We start from the raw sequence: 26,498 nt of genomic DNA, 5'->3' as shown, positions 1-26,498 counted from the left end.
CGTAATCTCCATCCTCATTTCCCCAGTCAGCATTAATCCTCCTTTGTTTCAATATCAGATGCCACTTTGATGACGTTGTCCTTGGGGGCCTCCTGTCGTCGCTCTCTCTGATCCGGCTTCGATGACCCCCTAGGGTAGGGCTCAAGAGAAAGTTTGTTTAGCCCCGAACGAGGGCAATGAAGTCCGGCGTGGTGGGATTTTAAGCAGTGGATGTAGTGTGTGGAGCTGCCGGGGAGGTTCTTTGAAGGGTTTCTGGAACCCTAGCAGGTACATGTCTACGTGATGGTGACTCGTTACAGTCTGCTTGAAGTAAGCTGCTGGTACCTATTTGCGGTCTAGACGTTGAAATTAGAACCATGTGTTAAACAATAACTTTGTGATAAGGGTAATCATTAAGGCTAGGCTCACATACATCATTCAATTGAGTTAGAACACAAAATGGGTTGGGGACTTGAAGCAAACGTAATTGGTCACAGCTTACATAGTCCCCTCATTTAAACGTTTTTCAAACTACTTCGAGAAAACTGGTTTGTTTCTTGTTCGACTCCGCACTCAGAAGACCAATTCTAACCCGGATCTTCGTGGGTTCTTCGAGGAAGCATCATCCCTCAAAGTGTGAGATAAGTGGCTGCCCAACCAGGTTAGGTGACTGATGCTAGTCACCAGGCACATAGTCTCCATGGGATCTCAGACCGCCTTCGGTCAAGTGGAAGGTCGGTTGTTCGATCCCCGAAAAGACGTTACAATATGGTACTTTTTTCCCTTCCTTGTGTTCAGCGTTGATGATATTTTCAAGGACTGGTCGACTCGGAGTCAGTGTACTGTGTCTCTGTAGGATATATATATGTTAAAATTGCGGCATGGCGGTATAAATGGGCATTAGTTTGGACTGTTACAAGCACACATACATACACACACAAGCGCGCGCGTGCACACACACACACACACACACAAGCGTGCGTGCACGCACGCACGCACACACACACACACACACACACACACGTTGTATAGGTGCAATGATGAACGTTACGTTAAACGCGTTACATGCTTGTGTAATGTTTGGAAGTTTTGAGCAAAAATACCAAAAGTTCACGTTTGTTCGTCGTGAAATTAACACTCATTGCCACGATTTTCAGAGAGTGTACACTTTCAAATGTAATTTTTGTTATTAGAAATGGCATTAATCAGTAAACAGTTTCCTGTGGTTATTCGCGTTGCATGGTGTTTTTCGCTCATGGTTAATGGAAACACGTCGTTACTGACAACATTATGCTGGCTTTAATTACGAGCTTAAGTAGAAACTGCTGTCATTAACTTAAGCGCAGCTTGTGAACAGGCGATAAAAGATGAAGTTTACTTGTCTGTAATTTTGTATTCAGCCACGGTAAAACCTTGTTCACCCGGAAGTCTCGCATTTCAAACTTTCTTCTTGGGGCACCGGGTAGTGTACAGGTAATGATTAGTGCCCTGATACACAAAAATATGAAGGCGTCTTCATAGTCAAGAATAGTGTTTGATGATATCTTACTGACAATTGTTTGAGGATAATATTTATCTCTCGATGGGCAAGAATGTGTAAAACAATGCCCCGCTCTGCGATAATCTCGTACCCAACTAACATGTGAACAGGAATCTGGTACCCTAACGTCTTCATTGACAAGAATATGGACAAGAATATGGACAAGAATATGCCACTTCAATGCCTCGATAAACAGGAATATAGTACACAGCTGTCTTGGTAGGCAAGAACAGTGTATACTAATCCCTTGATTTTACACAATATGGTACACACGTCTTTGGGACAAGCGGAAAGACCAATGATTGGTTGGCAAGAATATGGTACTCGGGTGGCTTGATGAACAAGAATAGTGAATACTGAAGCCTTGATTTACAAACAGGTGAAGTTCTTTGATGAACGAAAGAATGGTACAGTCGTCGTTATGGACACGGATACATACGTAACTTCCTTACCGGACGGGAAACTGTACACTCATGACTGAATAATTGAGTGAGTGAGTTGGGTTTAACGCCGCGTTTAACAGTATTCCAGTTATATCGCGGCGTGTCAGCTTAATGTGGGAGGAAAGCCCGAAGTTATGCAGGTCTCAGATGTTTACCACTTCGGTGAAACCCACGAGCACGGGTATGGTGCTGACAAACCTAGAAACATAACCGGATTCGAACCCACAATCATAGGTTTCTGACGTGGCCAAGGGACGCAACTCTGCACAGCGAATCGCGGCGCCTTAGACGACTGGGCCACCCGGGCCCCCACTGATGAATAAAAATATGGTTCCTTGTTGCTTTGATTGACAATAACGTGGTACATAATGCATTGCTCTGGCACGAACATGGTACATTAGTGCCTCCAGGAACAAGAATATGGTAAACTACTGTCTTGATGGGAAAGAACCATGTATGTTAATGCCTTAATTAAAAATCATTTAGTACAATGTGTGTTTGTTGTTTAACGCTGCACTTAGCAATATTCCAGCTACATGACGGCTGTCTGTAAATATTCGATCCTGGACCATACAATCCAGTGATTGATGTTATGATCATATATCTACGCATTTGGGATAGGATGACATGGATCAACCAAGTCAGCGAGCCTGACCGCCCGATCCCGTTAGTCGCCTTGAACGACAAGCATGGGTTGCTGAATGCCAATTCTAGCCCGGATCTTCACGGGGCAGTACACCAATTCCCAAGTGTCATGACCAATGATTGATTCACAGGAACACAGTAAACTAATGCTGGATGGAAGAACATATGGTACATTAATGCCTTGACGGAAGCAATATGGTACACCGATGCCATTGTGAACAACATATTGCAGTGTCACACCTCAAAGGAAGACGATAGGCTATATTAACGCCTTGGTGGAAGAGAAGATTAGTACTCCATGGACAATAATTTAACTCGCCAGTGTGTGATGTCACCAGGCACCCAGTGTGTGTGTGTGTGTGTGTGTGTGTGTGTGTGCGCGTGCGTGTGTGTGTGTTCGTGTGTGTGTGTGTGTGTGTGTGTGTGTGTGTGTGTGTGTGTGTGTGTGTGTGTGTTCGTGTGTGTTCGTGTGTGTTCGTGTGTGTGTGCTTATACTAGTGTTGACTGATGCCGATTTACAGTGCTAGCCCACTGACTCCGAGCCTACCAGTACTTGTTTTAGCCCCTTAATGACAAGCGCCAAGTACCATCGTTTAGATTTTGTTGGTATGACGTGGCCGGGAATTACAGGAATCACTGTTGTTAAATTATCTTGATCAAAATATAATAAAGAGGAACCGAGAAGACTGTCTTCATTTTTAGATACTGCAGTAATCTAGATTTGCCGAACATAATAGACTTGCATGGGCTGTATTGGACACATTTGTTTCAGGGTCTGTATGACAGACCAAGGCAGCGTTTTGTGTGTCGAGCAATGTAGGCCAGGACTTGTTTGATGCGATACGTGACATGTAACGCTGAAAGTAAATTCTTTTGCAAACAAAGAACTGTACAGGTTTATGTTGATCGATTAAAGAATGTGTAGCCACACAGCACGAGATACTCAGCTCTCGGTACTTCTGTTGGTGTTTCCGAACTCTTGCGTAAAAACCCGAGCAATGCCGAATGTTTAATGTGCACGAAGGGAGATAATGCTGTCTGGTGGTTGTTTTGCCGATTCCACTGAAGTATCTCGTAAAGCTGTCAGCCGGTGGGATTACTTCCCTTTCAAATGAATTTCCTTAGAACCGCAGCAGCTGCTCGCCAAAGCCCGTCATCCGAAATGCACGGAATTTTTGATCAAAGAAAATTCCATTTTGCTTGTACTGGCACGTTTTCTTATAAAAGCGAGAAACACTGCATAATTTATTGACGAATGATGAAACTAGGGATCATCAATTTCTATTCAATTGAAACGGTTCCCCCTTTCTATTCTCATTTCTAACGAAGGAAGCTGTTTTTCCTATCGTCACCACACGTGTGATAGAAGTGAGCCGACGGAAACTAAGAGAATGATTTGTGTCTTAGACTTGATCGCTCACATCGGTGCTGAAGCCACACCGACTTGAAGACAGGGTCAATAAATACACATTCCACCTGCGATGTCTGTTTTTGAAAGAATCCAAATTTCAAATTTCACGGATTGTAGACAAGGATGCATGGATTCTCACATTCTCACCGACAGCCTGCCCGGATTCGAAATCAAGCATAGGCACAAATAGTTAAGGCAATTTTAGTTGCCCAGTGGCTGCTCGTGATCCAGGGATGTAAGAAAGCCTGTTTTGCGATGTTGTATCAGAGCCTTCAGTACCCATCCGAATGTGACATCACTCATTAGTGAGTGAATGTTTTCACACGATCTGTATTATATTGGAACAGTTCAAAAGGTCACACTCCGTCGGAATGCAATGGAACACAATCAGTCCGAAAAAACCTGATCACAAGAGTAAGTAATGTTTTAAGCTGCTTTTAGCAATAATCCAGCAATATCAAGGCGGTGGACACCAGAACTGGGCTTCACACATAGTACCCATGTGGGGAATCGAACCCGGGTCTTCGGCGTGACGATCAAACGCTTTAACCCCACCGCTCCTGTGCATTGAAGTTAAAGCCTGCCATTGTCAAATATAGTGGTGACAAACGTACTGGTGAGGTACTGGTGAAATAGTCTGCCCCGGAATCTTACAGGGAGACAAGCATGAGGTACTGGTGAAATAGTCTGCCCCGGAATCTCACAGGGAGACAAGCATGAGGTACTGGTGAAATAGTCTGCCCCGGAATCTCACAGGGAGACAAGCATGAAGTACTGGTGAAATAGTCTGCCCCGGAATCTCACAGGGAGACAAGCATGAGGTACTGGTGAAATAGTCTGCCCCGGAACCTTACAGGGAGACAAGCATGAAGTACTGGTGAAATAGCCTGCCCCGGAATCCCACAGAGAGACAAGCATGAAGTACTGGTGAAATAGCCTGCCCCGGAATCCCACAGAGAGACAAGCATGAAGTACTGGTGAAATAGTCTGCCCCGGAATCCCACAGAGAGATAAGCATGAAGTACTGGTGAAATAGCCTGCCCTGGAATCCCACAGAGAGACAAGCATGAGGTACTGGTGAAATAGCCTGCCCCGGAATCCCACAGAGAGACAAGCATGAAGTACTGGTGAAATAGTCTGCCCCGGAATCCCACAGAGAGACAAGCATGAAGTACTGGTGAAATAGTTTGCCCCGGAATCTCACAGGGAGACAAGCATGAGGTACTGGTGAAATAGTTTGCCCCAGGATTTCTCAGGGAGACAAGCAAGACGTACTGGTGAAATAGTCTTCTCCGGAACCTTACAGGGAGACAATATGACCTTTATGTTATATGAAAACTGCACCTTACAAAGGCACATGACCCCGATAACAAGCAGCGTGAAGGCAGAGTAGTCTCCCTTTTGTGCACGAAGCTTTATTTGCAGGTAAAGCCCAGCATTATACCAAAGTTCATGGGTTTTGACAAAGCGATAAACATCTACGACCTGTATCAGTGTGGACGTTTCTCCCACAAGGAGTCGACACGCCGGGATGTAACTGAAATACTGTCTAAAACGCTGTCAAATTTCACTTTTAAACATTACACAAGAACTAATTGTACAAATAATTTCTATCTTCCATATAAGCCACCAAATCTTTCTACTAACTGATCCACTTCGCGTTTTCCTGCCACATTAAGATGTTAGGCCATGACAAGTTTAAAGCTCACCAGTACATGGTGTTATTTCCTGTTTATTCGCTGTTAACACTTGCTTTGGAGGAGATTAACCAAGATAAAAGATGCACAAATTCCTCAAATTTGAACATGAAATATGCTTTAAGTTAACCAACATTGACTTCTGTCCAAGCAGGTGTTGGTGATAACACACGCTAATATCAAAATAGAAAAAGTTGCCAACAACTTAAGCATATGACAAGGTCTCCCTGTCATCAAGTAGTCTGTCCATGCTCTCTACACCCTCAGTGTTCACCCGATCCCAGTGTCAGACTAGGTCCCAAGTACAGGATGCGAGTGGGAAGTGTGTTTCTTTGTTTGTATGTTGTTTAACGCCGCACTCAGCAACATTCCAGCGGCGGCCTGTAAATAATCCAGTTAAGTGATTGACATCATGAGCATCGACCCACGTATCAATCAAGTCAGCGAGCATGACCACCCGATCCCGTAAGTTGCCTCTTAGGACAAGCATAGTCGCCTTTTACGGCAAGCATGGGTTGCTGAAGACCTATTCTACCCCGGATCTTCACGGGTCTGTGGTAAGTGAGAGACAAGGGGATCAGTCGGTCAGGATCTGTGGCGTTGTTTGCCTGTCAAAGTGCCTCGAGTGCAATGATCGTTTGTTCATGTCTGACCAATACCCAATTATTTACAGGCTGGCGTTGTGTTGTTGAACTATTACGCATCATTCACACAAGCATGTCACTCCCAATTAGCGACCTTGTTAATAGAAGCGGTCATAAAATATGGTACTTTCTCTTGTCGAGAATGAAAAACAAAAACACATATTTATCTTATTTATGATAAAGCAATACACCAATCTGGATTGACAACAAAACCTCATTCGCACTCCGAGCCACTATACTAAGCGTCCGATTGTGGTCACAGATGACACAAACATATTTCACCAGAAAAAAAGGTACAGATAATCGACGTGAAAATTGTGCGAATATCTGGGAAATACCAAACGTAACCCCGTAATGGACTTGTCCGACATAACCGAGGTCGGATTGTGTTCAGAGAGTCATCATTATTAAAATACGGGTAAATATTTTTAAAGCTTGAACATTTTATTAACACCCTTAAAGAGGCTGTACATTTTGATAGGTCATGTAAGAAATAAATGAGTGACTGAGTATGTTTTACGCCGCTAAAAATTAGCAATATTCCAGCAATATCACGGCCGGGGACACCAGAAATGGGCTTCACATATATATTATACCCATATAAGAAATAAACGACTCGTGGTCGTTGTTTATAGTACAATAAAACACTGCAGGGAGAATAAACCACTCGGGTCTGCGTCACTCATGCTTTATTCTCCCTGCAGTGTTTTATTGTACGATATACAACTCCATCTCGTCGTTCATTTCTTGAATACTATTACACGGTAGATATTGTATTTACAGGTGTTAGATTTCCTTTACAAACTGACAGTGTTAGGTTGACGTGTACCGTGTTGACCATCCTGAATTATCTAGTGTGTTCTGTTGTCGTTCTAAACTGTCGGAGCTAAAGAAAGTATACATACACCATGCTTTGTTGCATTAATAGTTCATCGATGGGCATGTATCTTATACGTGTATCAGAGACGATACTACATGCATCATATCAATGCGTATCTCAAAACAGTTGACGTGCACGTGACGTCTCAAGGAACATGTGTGAAGTTTTAAGTGTATGCTGTCTTTTGTCCGGCTGATTATTAAGATAATTACGTGAAAAGTATATCACAGTCTCGTGTCAACTCTAGTATCTGATACTGAGACAAAGAATGAGGTTTCATACCACAGTAACCTGTCATATCTAGCATTTGATTCCGAGCAATAGTATGAGGTTTCATAAAACCGTCGACTGTAACATCTAGCACTTGATTCTGAGCAATAGTATGAGGTTTCATAAAACCGTCGACTGTAACATCAAGCACTTGATTCTGAGCAATAGTATGAGGTTTCATTAAACCGTCGACTGTAACATCAAGCACTTGATTCTGAGCAATAGTATGAGGTTTCATAAAACCGTCGACTGTAACATCAAGCACTTGATTCTGAGCAATAGTATGAGGTTTCATAAAACCGTCGACTGTAACATCTAGCACTTGATTCTGAGCAATAGTATGAGGTTTCATTAAACCGTCGATTGTCGCACCTAGCACTTGATTCTGAGCAATAATATGAGGTTTCATAAAGCCGATGATTGTCACATCTAGCATTTGGTACTGAGCATTAGAATGAAGTTTAATACAACGGTATTTGCTACTAGCCTGACGATGAGTTGACTCATTAAGAGGTTGAACTGAACGACAATTCCAGACCAAAGAACATCAAGCCATTTCAGCATGATAAGTACAGGAAACCAAGAACAAAATGTACATGTCTGCCTACAAGACCAACAAACCCCTCACATCATGGTGACAAGACCAGGTCAAGTTGAAGGCATTAGGGCATCTGGAGAGCAAGGAAACGTCTTACAAAGAAACCTTCCAGATCATCAATGATCCTGGACTGAACAATGCGGTCGCAGTGGACTCAGGACCACCCGTCACACATCTGTTTAGCATTGAAACTTATGCCAGGAATGTGCTTACTGTTCCTGGAGTTAGGAGCAGGAAATAAAAGCGTGTGAACATTAAGGAGACCATCCTTTCCAATGCTAGAATGAAGAAGTACTGGGATGAATCGTAAGTGTTGACCATCAAGGGAGCAATCAGCTGTTAAGCGAACTGATTTCTATACTAAAAAGCCCTGTCTATGTCTATGGAGAAAACATTGCAAATACATGAAAAACAAGTTCTTCACAAATCGTCTTTCTTTCAGTTGACATCCAGAATCCGCGGTGACTCTTCTGTGACAACACAAGCTGTCGCATGCGTATAAGTAACACACGTTCGATCTTGCGAAACGTCCCGAGTGTCCACAAGCTCTTTGCATGGTCCCCCTAGACTAACGCTTAGTTTATGAAAACTATTTGAAAATAATTGTTTTGGTGGGGAATTTTCAAATTTTCTCTTCTGCTGTTTATAGTCTATTTTATCATGACTTTAAAGTATTTTTATTTATTTTTTCCAAAGAACCTTTCCTCTTTTACAGTGTGGAATTTGGGAAACTAGACTTGATTTAGTCTGATCTAGACTTGCCTAGGCTGAGACAATGCTCGTGGCACCGATGAGCATGTGTCCATATATACGACACCATGTGGTGAGCTGAGAACAAACCTCCATTCGACGGGCTGACGCTGTGTCAACGATAAGCAGTTCTCTTGAAGCCAACTCTTGGCAGCGACGTTTTAATACCGCAGCTTTCTGACATCTGAGGCTACAAACCCTATTTTGGTACGCGGGACACGGGGGTCAATTTTGAGGGTATTCGATATTTAATGGTGTGGTACGCGGGACGCGACTACAGTCGTTTTTGGTACTCAGACTAACCACTTAAAAAACATTAATGGTGTACAAAATATATGATATTATTTCTTTTCGACATTTCGAAAAATGTTATGGTATTCGGGATTCAGGGAAGGAAGGGGTGGGCACTGTCATATCTGTGAGGGGGCATGTGAAACGGTATGAAGGGGAACTTCTTTGACTACATGGGGCACGGTTGGCCCAGTCGCTTAAAGCCGTGCAATACGTCATGCGTCCCTTTGGCGAGCTAGAAATCCATGATCGTGTGTTCGAATCCCAGATTCGCCCTGATTATGTTTCAATGTTTGTCCATGTTTGTCACCACCAAACTGTGCTTGTGGATTTCACCGAAGTGGTAAACGTCTGAGACCTGCATCACTTCGGGGTTTCCTCCCACTTCAAGCTGACACGCCACGATATAACTGGAATACTGTTAAAAGCGGCGTTGAGCCAAACTCACTCACTCATTCACCTATCTTAATTTTGCACAGAATATCTCTCGTACATGTACGTGTGAGTAATTTCACTTTACGTTTGCTTTAATTTGTGTCAATTCTTATGGGGCTAAAAGAATAATTGAAGAATATTGGTGATGGGTTTTATTAAGTTAGAATGGAGAGCTAAAACACGGGATAGTTGAGGATAACTCCTATTAGAGTCCTCCTGTTTCAAGCGTGAACGGCGACATATCCGCTGCTGCTCTGGAGAAACTCGCAGTCGGACAAGTCACAGTTGTTCAAGGGACTGAAACTCCACTTGAGGCAGACGACATATATACTCGCATAAAAGAGCGGGGCTCTCGTCATTTGAGGATCCCCGGGATGGAATTCAGCAACCCATTCTTGTCCTAAGAGGCGACTAACGGGATCGGGTGTTTAATGCATGTCATCGTATCCCATTTGCCTTGTAGATCGATGTTCATGATGTCCATTGTTGATCCAGAATCGATTATTTTGAGACCGCCGTCATACAGCTGAACATTATAGACGCACAGCAATTCTGTCCGACTAACTATGTCGTAAGAGGCGACTATGCTTGTCGTAAGAGGCGACTTCCGGGATCGGGTGGTCAAGCTCGCTGACTTGGTTGATGCATGTCATCGTATCCCAACTGCGTGGATCGATGTTCATAATGTCAGTCACTGGATTGCCTGGTCCAGACTCGGTCATTTACAGACCGCCTTCACATTGCTGGAATATTGCTGAGGTCGGCGTTTAACAACAAACAAACAAACTTATGGATACGTTTGGAACAAATGTCCTGGCCTGGGTTTAAGAGTAAGGGCAATCGAAGCTAGCACTGAAGGTGTTTGTGTCTCCGTCTGATTACGGCCGCGGGCAGACACACAGACTTCTTTCTATTAAATCCCTTTGGAAGCTATACCATAAACCTCGCCTCTGCTAGAGCTGAGTTTGAGGCCGCTTTGCACTATGTTAGTTTCTTCAAGGTGGCCATCCGCATCAGAGTGTTTTCGAGAGCATGACGAACCACAAACGCTTCCAAGTCGGAGGTAGAGTTCGTTGGAGCAAACTCCCTTCGGGAGTGTTACTTAATGACTCACATTATTGATACACGCAAAGACCGACTTCATCGTGCTTATGAAAGATGTTGTTATGTTGTTGTTGGTTCAACTGAAGCACTTTGCCCTGAAACAGGAACAGCAGGTACGTCTGAGGATCGGTACATGTAATTACACGTACGTTCTTGAAAACACTAGATATCACTAGAGACGGCAGTGCATCCAGTGCCCAATAAATCTGAAATCGCTGTGACTGCCAAAGTCGATGGTCTACATCTATCATGTTTTTTCACCTTGAAATTACCAGAATCGATGCGCAAATGGTGCTTGCACCACCAGGGTCTTCCGAGATGGAGGGCAGTCAAAAGATACCATGTTTGCCCAAAGAACAAGATGACAGAGTTGGTTGGGCGCGCGTATTTACTTGTAGACCTGCCCATCGTGACTCCAGTCATGGCCTCCTGTCCGTGAACCCAAGCATCCGTAATCTGAACACCCATCATCAGAGGGACGTGCGGTTCCTTGAGACAGAATCAGATTTTATTAGCGCTTCAAGTTTCAGGGGGAACTACTCTTTGTGGCTTAATTCATCTTGATCCTACAAAATCTGTACACTAATTCCTACGACATTGAGAGGATGAATAAAATATATAATGTCGATCCTGTTTTGTTTTTTAATTATGTCAACAAACAATAAATACAGTTCTCGTTTAAATGTGTACAACCTTTTTACGTATATGTATGTGAACTTTTGTAAACCTACCGAAACATTTACCATTAGCATGCCACCTCTACTGCCATTACTACTGATGCCACCTCTACTGCCACTACTACTGATGCCACCTCTACTACTGATGCCACCTCTACTGCCACTACTACTGATACCACCTCTACTACTGGTGCCACCTCTACTGTTACTACTACTGATGCCATCTCCACTGCCACTACTACTGATGCCACATCCACTGCCACTACTACTTATACCACCTCTACTGCCACTACTACTGATGCCACCTCTACTGCCACTACTACTGATGCCACATCCACTGTTACTACTACCGATGCCACCTCTACTGCCACTACTACTGATGCCACATCCACTGTTACTACTACTGATACCACCTCTACTGCCACTACTACTGATACCACCTCTACTGCCACTACTACTGATACCACCTCTACTGCCACTACTACTGATATCACCTCTACTGCCATTACTACTGATGCCACCTCCACTGCCATTACTTCTGATACCACCTCTACTGCTACTACTACTGATGCCACCTCTACTACTGATGCCACCTCTACTGCTACTACTACTGATACCGCCTCTACTACTGGTGCCACCTCTACTGTTAATACTACTGATGCCACCTCTACTGCTACTACTACTGGTGCCACCTCTACTGTTAATACTACCGATGCCACCTCTACTGCCACTACTACTGATGCCACATCCACTGTTACTACTACTGATGCCATCTCCACTACCACTACTACTGATGCCACCTCCACTGCCACTACTACTGATGCCACTTCCACTGCCACTACTACTGATGCCACATCCACTGTTACTACTACCGATGCCACCTCTACTGCCACTACTACTGATGCCACATCCACTGTTACTACTACTGATACCACCTCTACTGCCACTACTACTGATACCACCTCTACTGCCACTACTACTGATACCACCTCTACTGCCATTACTACTGATGCCACCTCCACTGCCATTACTTCTGATACCACCTCTACTGCTACTACTACTGATGCCACCTCTACTACTGATGCCACCTCTACTGCTACTACTACTGATACCACCTCTACTACTGGTGCCACCTCTACTGTTAATACTACTGATGCCACCTCTACTGCTACTACTACTGGTGCCACCTCTACTGCTACTACTACTGATGCCACCTCCACTGCCACTACTACTGATGCCACTTCCACTGCCACTACTACTGATACCACCTCTACTGCCACTACTACTGATACCACCTCCACTGCCATTACTACTGATACCACCTCTACTGCCACTACTACTGATGCCATCTCCACTACCACTACTACTGATGCCACCTCCACTACCACTACTACTGATGCCACCTCCACTGCCACTACTACTGATGCCATCTCCACTGCCACTACTACTGATGCCATCTCCACTACCACTACTACTGATGCCACCTCTACTGCCACTACTACTGATGCCACCTCCACTACCACTACTACTGATGCCACCTCCACTACCACTACTACTGATGCCACCTCCACTGCCACTACTACTGATGCCACCTCCACTGCCACTACTACTGATGCCACCTCCACTGCCACTACTACTGATGCCATCTCCACTACCACTACTACTGATGCCATCTCTACTGCCACTACTACTGATACCACATCCACTGCCACTACTACTGATGCCACCTCTACTGCCACTACTACTGATGCCATCTCCACTACCACTACTACTGATGCCATCTCTACTGTTACTACTACTGATGCCGCCTCTACTGCCACTACTACTGATGCCAGCTCTACTGTTACTACTACTGATGCCGCCTCTACTGCCACTACTACTGATGCCACCTCTACTGCCACTACTGTAACTGCCATGACAGTGTCATCACACAGTGCCGCTACTCCTGCAGCTGCTCCTTCATCACAGATGTCGTTACTAAACTATTTGAACGCTAATATAACACGCGTTACTGTCGTAACATCTACTATAACCACTCTAGTCTGCCATTCCACTGCAACAACAACATCTTCTACTACCACAACATCTACTGCCATTCCACTACAACATCTACTGCCATTCCACTACAACATCTTGGGGCATTCCTCTACAACATCTACTACTACCACTAAAACTTCTACTATACCACTATATATACCACTATTCCACTGCAACATATGCTACAACTACTGCCACTACAGCGTCTACTGATACCATTACCGTCATTACTACTCATGCTGCCTCTACTGCTACTACTTCCGATTCCATCTCTACCGCTACTACTTCACCAACACCAACACAACATCTACTACTACCACCACAACATCTACTACTACCATCACAACATCTAATACTACCACCACAACATCTAATACTACCACCACAACATCTAATACTACCACCACAACATCTAATACTACTGCATCTACAGCCATTCCACTAACATCTTCTAGTACCATGAGGAATTTAAGTTTTATAACTCTTCAAGCATGGAGTTAAAGGTGGCGGGAGAGAGTATGACATGATTTTTATGGTGAATTGTGGAATTTAATGGGCATAAACCGTGACAGCCAGTCATTAGCTTTCACAGAACATATTCCGATGTTCAGGTGTTCGCCATTTCATGGTTTGGTTTGTTTAACGCCGCACTCAGCGATATGCCAGCTGTATGATGTCAGCCTGTAAATCATCGATTCTGGACCAGACAATCCAGTGATTGATATCATGGGCTTCGATCCATGCAATTGGGATACAATAACAAGAGAGAGAGGGAGATAGTGGTGAGGTGGTGATGGGGGCACAGAATACAACTACACACACAACATTATAAATCACAGACTATGTAAGTCCAATCCACACGGCAGATACAGTGCGACAGTGTGTCTAAACAGGTTATATTGTTACTGATATAAACTGACAATACATGGACATTTATATACTGTTGTGATACCATTTTTCTAAGTTCACAACAGTTACATAAAGTTTATTAAAAATTATTCCATCTTGTCTGATTCTCATGACTTGACCATATTCAGTTCGGTAGTTCAGTTCAGTTCGTTCTGTAAAACGTAACAACGCTTATGCTTAAAACCCCACAATATGCCAGCAACAAAAAGTTCTCTTCAAAGTTATTTATTATGGCTCTGAGGTACACAACTTTATCAAAAAATAATTTAGATATGTGAATGTTTTAAAAACAATGATATACAGCTGTCTCTTAAAGATAAGTGTCGATATAGTACATGTATCCTGTATATATCATTGTATATACATATACATATAAATACATATTTTGTTTACTTGGATCTCATCCTCACATAGGTTTCCTCTCAGCTTTGTTATTCACCCCATGTGCCCAAAACCTTTACAACAACAAATGGTTGACTAACTTCCTGCTACGTACATAGACTGTACTGTAGTCAGTGGAAAGTCGAGACTTACGGTTTGGTTAAGTAAGTCTTTTACAGACTGTTGTAGTTGGAAGACAATATAATATAATAATACAGAAAAATTCAAAGACTTTATGAAATTACATATATGTCGGTACACTTCAAATTAATACAACGCTATTGTTAAATAGAGAATCTCACCCGAGTGTCTTTTGATATCAAATATATCAACGAGTGTTGATATATTTGATATCAAAAGACACAAGGGTGAGGTTTTATTTATCATCCAAAATCATTCTTCCAACTTTTTTCAGTTTGTAGACAGTAATAAGCAGTGTCTTAAGTGTAAAAAGTACTGCTAACAGCTTCAGTAGCAGAGCCATTAGTGATGTCATTTGATTGTGACAATGGTCTGCAAAGCATTGTGATGCAATTTCACTACAGTGTAGATATCGCTTGATCTCACCCAAGCGATATCTCCTGTGAGAGCCAGTTTTGGATGATAAACATAAATGAGATCTTATTAGGACCTGGTTTTTGAAATTTCTGCCCTCATAAATGTCCCAATTATCTTCTACTACCTTTTTCGTGTATTTGTTATGAGACGAAGTTTGGTTCAGATGTTCGCCATTTCATGGTTTGTTCGTTTGTTGTTTAACGCCGCACTCAGCAATATTCCAGCTATATGACGGCGGTTCTGTAAAATATCAAGCCTGGACCAGACAATCCAGTGATTGACATCATGAGAATCGATCCACATAAATGGGATAAGATGACATGCATCAACCAAGTCTGACCACCCGATCCCGTTAGTAATAAATTATATTGAGTATGATGTAATCTACTTGTTTTTCATCTACAGAAACGTCTCATTGTCTAATAAGTCAAAGGCTTATCTCTTGTGTCTACAAGTGACAGTGTAAAGCTTTAAATATAACTTGAATATAAATGGTAAATAATTAAATCAAACAATCTTTAATCCTCTATAAAGTGTCTCCTTTAAGCAGCATGTACCAATATATACAACATGAAGATGGCAGGAGGCAGACACGTGGTAGACATAATTATTTATTAAAATATTGAATACAATAAAGACATCAAAGGACCTGATAACCTCTTAACCCTTCCAAGCGTTAATTGGTTATTCTGTATTAAACAATTCATGGGCTCTCACGTCTCAGCATCCCACGTCCTAGGTAATACAATGGGATTAGTATTCATGGGATATTACCTAAGTTGGTTGGTGGAGACTTGTCTGTGTATTTGGGGGGACTTGTCAATGTGTAGGCATTAGAACCATTGTGCTCCACTTATGTGCCATGTTCTTGGAAGCAACACATTTCATTATCATATATTAATTTCATATATGTATGATGACACTGAATTGCCAAAGGAAATGATAATGTAATTACAGATATATTACTCGTGTATTAACGATACACTTTTTAATAACCTACACGAAATTGCGTGTGGAACATAACCTTTAATTTCATTTCCCCTTAAATACAACTTATACACCCAACCAACGCAACACATACTCTCTCTCTCTCTCTCTCTCTCTCTCACACACACACACACACGCACGCACGCACGCGCGCGCGCACTCTGCGTATACAGTTAACTGCAAACTTCACAAATACCGTCTCACTGTGGCTGTTTTCATACTTCTTATCTGTAATCTACCGTGTGGATTGTACTTCCATAGTGTGTGCTTTATAATTTCCTGTGTACACTTGAGGCCTCCTCTCTCTCTCTCTCTCTCTCTCTCTCTCTCTCTCTCTCTCTCTCTCTCTCTCTCTCTCTCTCTCTCTCTCTCTCTCTCTCTTTTATATTTTATTTAATGTTATTTTATGACATATCTCTCTAACACAGCTAGCTATTTTTGTTCACAATTATTCCACTTAAACAAAGCCAGCCAGGAAGCACGGCATAAGTAACTGGTAACAAACTTATCTCCATTACATCATGTCAAACTTCCGTCATGTTCGTTGTGGGAAATATTCTATATTCTAATATATTGTGTATTTTTCCAACGTATAAAGCACAAGTTTGCCTGCTGGGAAAATAACAACTTAAGCACCTGGGCCCCGATACGCCGTTACAGTGACTTAACCGTCTTGGCAGGACCGATCTAACAAGGGGAGATGTGTCACAATCCACATGTTGACACTACATCGTCTTCATGCAAGGACAGCCCATACACAAGGCAAAACGCATCATCAATCTTAATGGTAAACTCATCCCCAATTTTATCGACCCCGTGCAAGATTCTTGTGTATGTATGATATTATGTAGAATAGATCACGTGATCAGTGGGAGGGGCTTACGTGTTTACTTAGCGCTTACACAATGCTTCAATTCCCTAGATACCATATTGATTCAAACATACGTTTCCAGTTGCCATGGAAATCAGTGACGTCACGAATGCATTAAGTATTTAATTTTAAATACAGGTATTTAATTTATGAAAATGAAGAAGAGTCTAGACAGGTAAGGTGGACACGCCCGACTTCCGACTTCCTCATTGACAGGTACGTTGTCTCGTTGTCACAATAAGCCGCGCTTTGCTATTCAAGCTGACAAACTTCGCTGTCTTGCATGTTTGTTTAGATGAACCATGAGAAATTACCCACACACGATTCTCCCGTCTTAGGAAACAAAATACTTTAATTGGGTAGAGTTTCACATGCATAAACACCATATATCTTTATAGTGAACATGTTTTATTTCTCTTAAACTGATATTATTAAATTATGGTTTCATAAAATAAACATATCGTTGATATGTATTAACAGAGATGCTAAAAGAGAGAGAGAAAAGTTTGTTCGGTATAATGTAGGTCTATAGAAAACAGTTATACACAAAACATTATTAGGCACAGACTATATAAGTACAATACAAAAAATATACTGAGGGTGAGAAGTTGTGTTACAGTTATACGTTTACAGTACAGTATAAATATGAAAAGCCTATTTGTTTAAATTCTGCTATGGAAATGAACACAAAAGTTCTGTATGTATAAAAACATGAATATTCAGCTAGTTCAGATTTTCGACGCAGTAAAACATTAAAGATATATTTTTACATATTGTCTAAAATAGTTATATTAATGTAGAAGTGTATTAGAATGGAATTCGAAATGCAGGAAACTATGGTTAAAAATGAACAAGAATTTATATCTTTTTATTTCACGTTATGTTTAATAAAATCCGTTGATGTGTTGATTTAGAGCTGGGAGATGTGAAAAAAGGTTGCTCCATTTTATTGAAGGCCTCAGACCCCCAAAAACACAATTTTACACGATCCTTATGAAACACGGACTATAGACTGCAGGGAAGTTAGAAAATAATGTAACAGCTGCATTGATATAGTAATTATGAAGACGTGAATATGAAGCCCATCCATAGGCTGTTTATGTCGCGCAGGAAAGCATGAAACATGTAGTGTGACAGTTTGTCTAACATGGTTATTCTTAAAAGTTTATTTGAGTGGAATTGACAACGCATGAACACTATATCTTAATATTGAAGAATGAATTATGTATTTCTCTTACTCCCATAATATTAAATTATTTTAGAAAGTTAAGAGAGAGAGAGAGAGGAGGGGGAGGAGAGAGAGAGAGAGAGGGGGGGGGGGGGGAGAACATGGAGGGAGATATGCCTCAGACCCACAGAATCCAAGTGCACACAAAACATTATAAAGCACAGACTATGTAAGTACAATCCACACGGCAGATTACAGACGAGAGGTATATGGAAATATGAAAACATCTAGAGTGACACGGTATTTGTGAAGACATGACATGAAGCCATCCATAGGCTGTATACGCCGCAGTAGAGCATCACAGATACAGTTCGACAGTGTGTCTAAACAGGTTATATTGTTACTGATATAAACTGACAATACATGGACATTTTTAAATACTGTTGTGATACCATTTTTCTAAATTCACAACAGTTACTTATAGTTTATTAAATATTGTATGCTTAAAGATTTAACAAACTTAACTAAATCTGAACTATATGTGTTTTGTTCTGTAAAACGTAACAACGCTTACGCATAAAACCCCACAATATGTCAGCAACGAAAATTTCTCTTCAAAGTTATTTATTATGGCTCTGAGGTAGACATACTGTTGTGATACCATTTTTCTAAGTTTACAACAGTTACATGAAGTATATTAAATATCACTCCATCTAGTCTGAGGGGTTCTCACCACTTGACTATATTAAGTTCGGAGGTTTCGTGAGATGTAAGCTTAAAGATTTAACAAAATTAACTAAATCTGAACTAAACGTCAACGTAGATACAATTTATGGATAACAACTTCTTTAATTACTGTAAATGCATCCATACATTGTGTCTACTTTGTCAACTTCTAAGTAATGCCTATCAAACAACTGAACTAAACGTGCTTCGTTCTGTAAAACATAACATCGCTGACGCATACAAACCCACAATATTTCAGCAACGAAAATTTCTCTTCGAAGTTATTTATTATGGCACTGAGGCACACAACTTTATCATAAATTAATTTAGATATGTGAATGTTTTAAAAACAATGATATGCAGCTGTCTCTTAAAGATAAGTGTCGATGGTATATACAGGAAAAATATTGCACAGAACCTTGAAAGTAATTTGCCCTTTCTTGGCGTAGAAAATTATTTTAAAAATTACGAATTAATCAGCATACATGGGAATATGTATAACGTCGCGAATTGTGTACATGCAGATACATTTCTTACACGGGCAATAAATTTAAAAAAACCCAGGTAACCAAAATCACACATTTTGGAATAAACATTTAAAACGAATGCAAACTGAATTTTTTTTCTATTTCAACTCAATGTTTATTCCCACTTCTACAAACATATAAAACAACTGGTTTCTAATCAACACTGAAATTACCAAGTCGAATGTTTACCATGATATACATGGATGCCTGGAAACGCAATTTCACCCAATAAACAACAATTAGCCTAAACGGAAATGCGAAGGGTATGTCGCGAGTATATCTCCAGTTGCATGACACGCGCGCGTAAATAGCTTGTTTGAGCTATTCCGTCTAATGATGTGATTCTCTCCAATCACGGAGTCGTGTCGGCTGGAATTATTAGACATGTCATCAGAAAAGATAATTATGGGACAAAACATTTAAACCTTGTTTTGATGAATGTCTTTATCACTTGACATATATCTATTCGCCACCGACATATGGGCTAAGTATGAATAATGGGTGATCATTTTCCATTCCTGCAAAATAAAATCCTAGCGTATTTAGAGGAATCCAACTTCAGGACTAAATGAACGAACTCGGTTTCACATTTGCAGCGGAATGGAATTAATTCAGATAAGGTTACATACGTTCAAACTCAAAAAACGTGTAAGCGGACATGTTCAGGTATTAACTTACCAATACAAAATATGATATTAATTATTTCGAGTATAATCTCTTCAACATGATAGTTAATATAGTTTTTGACAAGTTATTACCTTTCCTTATCTTTGAACATTTAATAATTAGTGCGTAGAGTATAAAAATGATATTATGTCACATGGTTGCCTTACTAAACCAGTTGTCATTCATATGTCATGAGTGGGTACAAGGGGAACTGGCTATAACTAATAATATTAATAATACTGTCATGTGATAATTGTTTTCATAACCATGTCTGCTTGCGTGGTTGATTAAAATACTCATTATTATCAAGGTATTTTGGCGACCATATACATATTCGTTTGTGATACATATTAAATTATTCGTTATGTCATAGAAAAATCTTAATCGGAATGAGTATATGAGCCTTTGCGTAACTGAAAACTAAAATATTTTAAATTTAATATTAAGAATTTGGTAAATGTTTATAATTTTAAAAAAACAGTTGCAAAGTCTCATACAAATTGGAATGAAATATAACAGTGAATATATCTACTTCGGCTGTATGCGATACGTATTTTCAAAATATATTAGGAATTGTGGGGAATAAAAAAACAAACGCTGTGATTTATATATTCTGAGAGAACGACAAGAAATAACAAAGTAGCTCCTAAAGATATACCATGAGCTGTCTGAACATAAACTGTCTAACGTTTGGTACTGAAATAGTGTGAATACATGCAGAACATGAATATGAGTTGAATCGGATGTGCATGTTGCACAACTGAATTAATTTTAATAATTCAAACATGTTCGTTATACATTTATAAGCGTAAAGGGCGCGATATTGTGCGTTCGGTAAAGCCAAATGAGTTTATTTGAATTACATGACAGATATAGCAAACATACTGGATATATACCATACATACTCAACAGACCGACATAGAAAGCTATATATTATGCTGCGGTAATACATGACGATTGTATGTCATGACACCCAGGGAATATATTCATTTATTGCATATTTATGTTGGGATATATACCTGAACCGAATCAATTAAAATTGGTTTAAGTAGTACATGTAAAATAGTTTCCGTGCGTTATGAGACAAGCTGATATTTATAACGGTATTCTTTCACAAACATAGTGTCAACATCTACCGTGATTACGTATAACGAATGTATTTTAATGCAAATATGAGCATAATTAATATCCGTATTTGTATAGAGGCATGTAGAAATGTATGACCATAGGTACGTACGTGGTTTCATTTGGAACAGAATATATACTTTGTGCAAATTAGAAATGATAACATTTGCAAATGCGTCAATGGGTTAGCAAATTACTATTCATTTCCACTGAAACATGTTCCGGTAATTACCATCTTCAACAATGCAGTCTGGCCTACAGTCTGCGCATCAAAGATTGGTAAAGAAACGCTGGCTTCCTTCGCCGCCTGCAGCACGGTATATGTTGTATCTGCACAAACCACTGTTGGGCTTGTTTAAATATCTACTTCGTGCAAAGGAATTATCAGTCGCTAGGTAACATGAATTGCTTATTTGATACTTCCGAGTGATCGTTCTCTTATATATTTTTTTATATTCTTGTATTTCTATATTGGTATAAATATTACACACCCTGGGTATAGGCGTAGTAGTAGCAGCAGCTCTATTTGTGAAACGGATACATCCTTCGGGGTAGCACGGGTACATCCCTCGGTTTAGCACGGGTACATCCCTCGGGGTAACACGGGTACATTCCTCGGGGTAACGCGGATACATCGCTCGGGGTAACACGGATACCTGCCTCGGGGTAACACGGGCACCATTCTAAGGTTTACAAATGGTACCAACCCTAGTTGTAACAGGGTATCAACCCTAGGTATAAACGGGAACCAACACTGGGCGTAAAACGGGTACCAACTATTGATATAAAACTGGAACAAACACTAGGTGTAAAACGGGTACCAACTATTGATATAAAACTGGAACAAACACTTGGTGTAAAACGGGTACCAACTATTGATATAAAACTGAACAAACACTAGGTGTAAAACGGGTACCAACTATTGATATAAAACTGGAACAAACACTTGGTGTAAAACGGGTACCAACTATTGATATAAAACTGGAACAAACACTAGGTGTAAAACGGGTACCAACTATTGATATAAAACTGAACAAACACTAGGTGTAAAACGGGTACCAACTATTGATATAAAACTGGAACAAACACTAGGTGTAAAACGGGTACCAACTACTGATATAAAACTGAACAAACTCTAGGTGTAAAACGGGTACCAACTATTGATATAAAACTGGAACAAACACTAGGTGTAAAACGGGTACAAACTATTGATATAAAACTGGAACAAACACTTGGTGTAAAACGGGTACCAACTATTGATATAAAACTGGAACACACACTAGGTGTAAAACGGGTACCAACTATTGATATAAAACTGGAACAAACTCTAAGTGTAAAACGGGTACCAACTATTGATATAAAACTGGAACAAACACTTGGTGTAAAACGGGTACCAACTATTGATATAAAACTGAAGAAACACTAGGTGTAAAACGGGTACCAACTATTGATATAAAACTGGAACAAACTCTAGGAGTAAAACGGGTACCAACTATTGATATAAAACTGAACAAACACTAGGTGTAAAACGGGTACCAACTATTGATATAAAACTGGAACAAACTCTAGGTGTAAAACGGGTACCAACTATTGATATAAAACTGGAACAAACACTAGGAGTAAAACGGGTACCAACTATTGATATAAAACTGAACAAACACTAGGTGTAAAACGGGTACCAACTATTGATATAAAACTGGAACAAACTCTAGGTGTAAAACGGGTACCAACTATTGATATAAAACTGGAACAAACACTAGGACTAAAACAGATACAACCCCTTGTTGCACACATTACGACAGTATACTTCGCAGCAAGCTGTTTGGGTGGTGACATAATAGGGGCCGCTGAATATTCTCGGTATGTAAATCACGGCCAGGCTACCTTTTACGGGAACTTCAGACTCCCCATACTCGCCGCGTTTCTCGGTTGACCATTACTTCCAATGCACGGTGTTCAGTTAATCCCGACCTTATCGAAAGGACAAGCAAGTGTCACCCGTGACAAATCCTCTTGTCCATTAAAGCACACGTATAAAATGGGGATAGTGGTATGTTGCCAAATGGAGCATGACAATATATCGAGATAATCAAATGTGTCCAAATACTTCTGTAACGTATCCTTCACGTGGTAGTAGAGACTCGTGTTCAAAAGCAGTCCTGACGTGTTTGGTAAAAGTAATTCACAAAACCCACGTCGATGGTCTGTAAACTCAAATTTAATAACGTGTGTTAGTTTATCAGATCCAATGTCTCAGTTTGACAAAAGTCGCTCATAACGTCTATAGCCCTAATAAACGAAGAGAAATGTACCCAGACCGAGCATCGCGGTCCTCCTCTACATGTACAAGGGACCTAACACTGGGACCAATTTCTCTTGAGGCATAGCAATGCTTACATCTGCCATTAAACATATTTTTTGCTTCTTTCAAAGGGCAATAGACACACTTTCAATAACCATGTGTTTGTAAGTATAATATGGCTTTTTCCATAAATATACAGGTTGGGTTTTTTAAAGCATAAGACATATATATATATACTCCACTTATTTAATTGTTAATATATAAATATATATTCCGTTTAGGCTAATTTAATTATTAATATGTATATATGTGTATATATTAATAATTAAATTTAAAAAAAACAAGCTGTATATTTATGGAAAAAGCCATATTATATGTATGTATGTATGCATGCATGCATGTTGTGTTGAATAATAGTAACAAAAGAGACACAAATATGTTTTCAGCTAAAACTTTGCTTATTTCACCCCTACACACATATATAGTCTTATCATAACTTACCTATCAGTGCTCTTTTGACATAAAATTTAAAAAATTGCGTTTTACGGAATTCGGTAGTAATATCGACTCTGATCCTAACTGTTTCAAACTGATTTTTATACTTTGATTTCTTTATCTCACATTACCTTGCCGTCTTCTTGTACACACACTTATGGAATCAATTGCTTCAAGTACCTGGACCGAAGCATTGAAACAGTTGAACGCTGAAATCCAACAGTAACATCCCACATCTGGTATGCATCTCAGTTTAATATACACTGGAAAGGGGACTTCAAGCACAGATGCATCTTGGAAGGAGCGTATGGGTGTGGATGTGGGTGTGGATGTGGATGTGTGCTGTTGTTAGGTTATTTGATATTCAATATAATGAATGGAAATAATTTCGGGAACAATTTGATGAAAACGTCCCCAAATGATAGAGTAAAATACGTCAACATAGCTGGTATGGTTCCAAAACAGAGACTGCTCACCCCTGCACCTCCCCTTTGTTGGCGCATGTATATACCTCTTCCACAAAACTTACTCCGTCGTCTTCATAAAACACGCTCCACTAAAAAACCGGAACTGTATAAGCGTCAGTCGCATGTACATGGTTTGTATCAGTTCTCCTCATAAAGTTAACTGTCCATATAATTGTTAATAACAGAATTGAGTGCTTGTCAGTGTGTCAAAAACTCCATATTGATAGGTTAAAACGTTAATATAATATAATATAATATAATATAATATAATATAATATAATATAATATAATATAATATAATATAATATAATATAATATATAATATAATATAATATAATATAATATAATATAATATAATATAATATAATATAATATAATATAATATAATATAATATAATATAATATAATAGTGTGTTTCAGTTATATGAAACATATGAACGGTATATTGTAACCAAACCGCTAGTGGTACACTTTTACTTGCTTGCAATTCCTTGAAAACAGCTCCCACTTGAAGCGCGAACACAATCCGAAGTCTGGTAATAAACAAAACAAATATGCCTATCTAATTAACTGCCCAAGTAAATCCATAGACCCCCGGAACATGACACTAAAGATTACGGGTGGCGAGACAATAGTTTATAGCCCTGTCTTACCCTATACCGTCCACTTGATACACATCGAGGCGGGGTGGTGTGAAACGACGCAGCGCTCTGGAGACAGGTGGGTTGTACCTGGCGATCACTGGGGTGTGACTCGAATCACTCGACCACATAACCCCCTCCCGTATACCCGAAGCGGCCTATCATAAAGATGTGCAAAACGAGTGGGTGTTTAATTTGAATCATAAACTCCGTGTTATACAGCCATCCCAGTAATCATTATTATGAGAATAAACATTTTATATGCCGCGTTGAGATGAACGAAAGAGTTTATAAATGAACAAGCATGAAACGGGCCGCACATTGAATTATTTCCCCCATTGTATATCTGTTTTCACTTTTGTGGTACTTATGCTTCGTGTTGTACCTTGATAATCATTAAGTTCGGTTTAACAGGTTAACGCATTCTTCATACCATATGCCCGTAAATAAAAAGAAAACCATTATCTGGAAACAATGTTAATATTAAAACCAATTTAATTTCGTTGCATTTTCTCCTCATTCACCACACCCTAACACGGAGGATCCTTCAAAATGACCCAGTGTTACATTGTTTCGATACAGCTTTTCCAGTATAAGTTACACGTCATGTTTAGTATTGAATGCTGCACGTGATATATCTAAACAACAATGCAGACATGCTATAACAATATTTTATACCACAGGTATGTTGTTACGATGCAGCGTTTAGTCGTGTTTTGCATTAAATGTTGCACATGGTATCTTACAATACATACAGACATACTATAACGATATTATACTCCATGCATGTATAATACATTACATAATATCCGCAATGCGACATCTCGTATTTATCTTTTCGTTATATAATTGTACGCCAGTAGGTTTGTGAGAAACAAGGCCCACCCACATACGCCAGGGCTTGACGGACAGCCATCAAGGCTGCGGCACAGCCTACTCGGACATCCTTCATGCGCTCACACGACTTGGTGGTGTACGGTGCAGGAACTATGCCATCTTATAAGCATGGATAAACCGGCCTCGTGTCTCGCGGTCATGTCGTTCTATATAGATTAATGCAATGACCGCTAATATTGAATTCTGTGGTCAGAAACCGCCACACGCCTTGACTGGCATTGTGACAGATTCGTTGATGAAACGAAGGCAATAACAGTTTCTGAACAGAGCGTCGATCGATTGTTCATAGACGTTCGAAGTTACGGTGTATCTGGGGATGTAAATTTGATTGTTTCGTAACATGGCCTCATCCTGGTTTCAGTTCAAGATGCCATTGA

At 40.2% G+C, this 26,498-nt stretch overlaps 1 protein-coding gene across 1 annotated transcript; it reads right to left on the bottom strand.

Moving 5' to 3' along the window:
- Positions 1-32: 32 nt before the first annotated feature.
- On the bottom strand, positions 33-26,176 carry LOC139453804 (loricrin-like). The gene is made up of 4 exons (XM_071235265.1): positions 26,118-26,176; positions 11,419-13,273; positions 10,723-10,782; positions 33-260 (listed from the first exon to the last, which is right to left on the bottom strand). Exons 1-4 carry the CDS (start codon positions 26,174-26,176, stop codon positions 33-35), a joined length of 2,202 nt encoding a protein of 733 aa, XP_071091366.1.
- Between the last annotated feature and the right edge of the window lie 322 nt (positions 26,177-26,498).

The sequence above is a fragment of the Haliotis cracherodii genome, unplaced genomic scaffold (assembly GCF_022045235.1).
Source record: "Haliotis cracherodii isolate W230 unplaced genomic scaffold, xgHalCrac1.p SCAF_10, whole genome shotgun sequence".
In the NCBI taxonomy this organism is placed as follows: domain Eukaryota; kingdom Metazoa; phylum Mollusca; class Gastropoda; order Lepetellida; family Haliotidae; genus Haliotis; species Haliotis cracherodii.
This window is presented reverse-complemented; position numbering and strand designations above follow the sequence as displayed.

Excerpts from the sequence above, each read along its gene's own strand:
- LOC139453804 (XM_071235265.1), bottom strand. The coding sequence starts at position 26,176 with ATGAAGGATGTCCGAGTAGGCTGTGCCGCAGCCTTGATGGCTGTCCGT. Across the intron at positions 10,783-11,418 it reads TGCTAATGGTAAATGTTTCG|GGCAAAGTGCTTCAGTTGAA; the intron begins GTAGGTTTACAA and ends TTCCTGTTTCAG. Across the intron at positions 261-10,722 it reads TCTTTCATAAGCACGATGAA|GGTTCCAGAAACCCTTCAAA; the intron begins GTCGGTCTTTGC and ends TGTACCTGCTAG.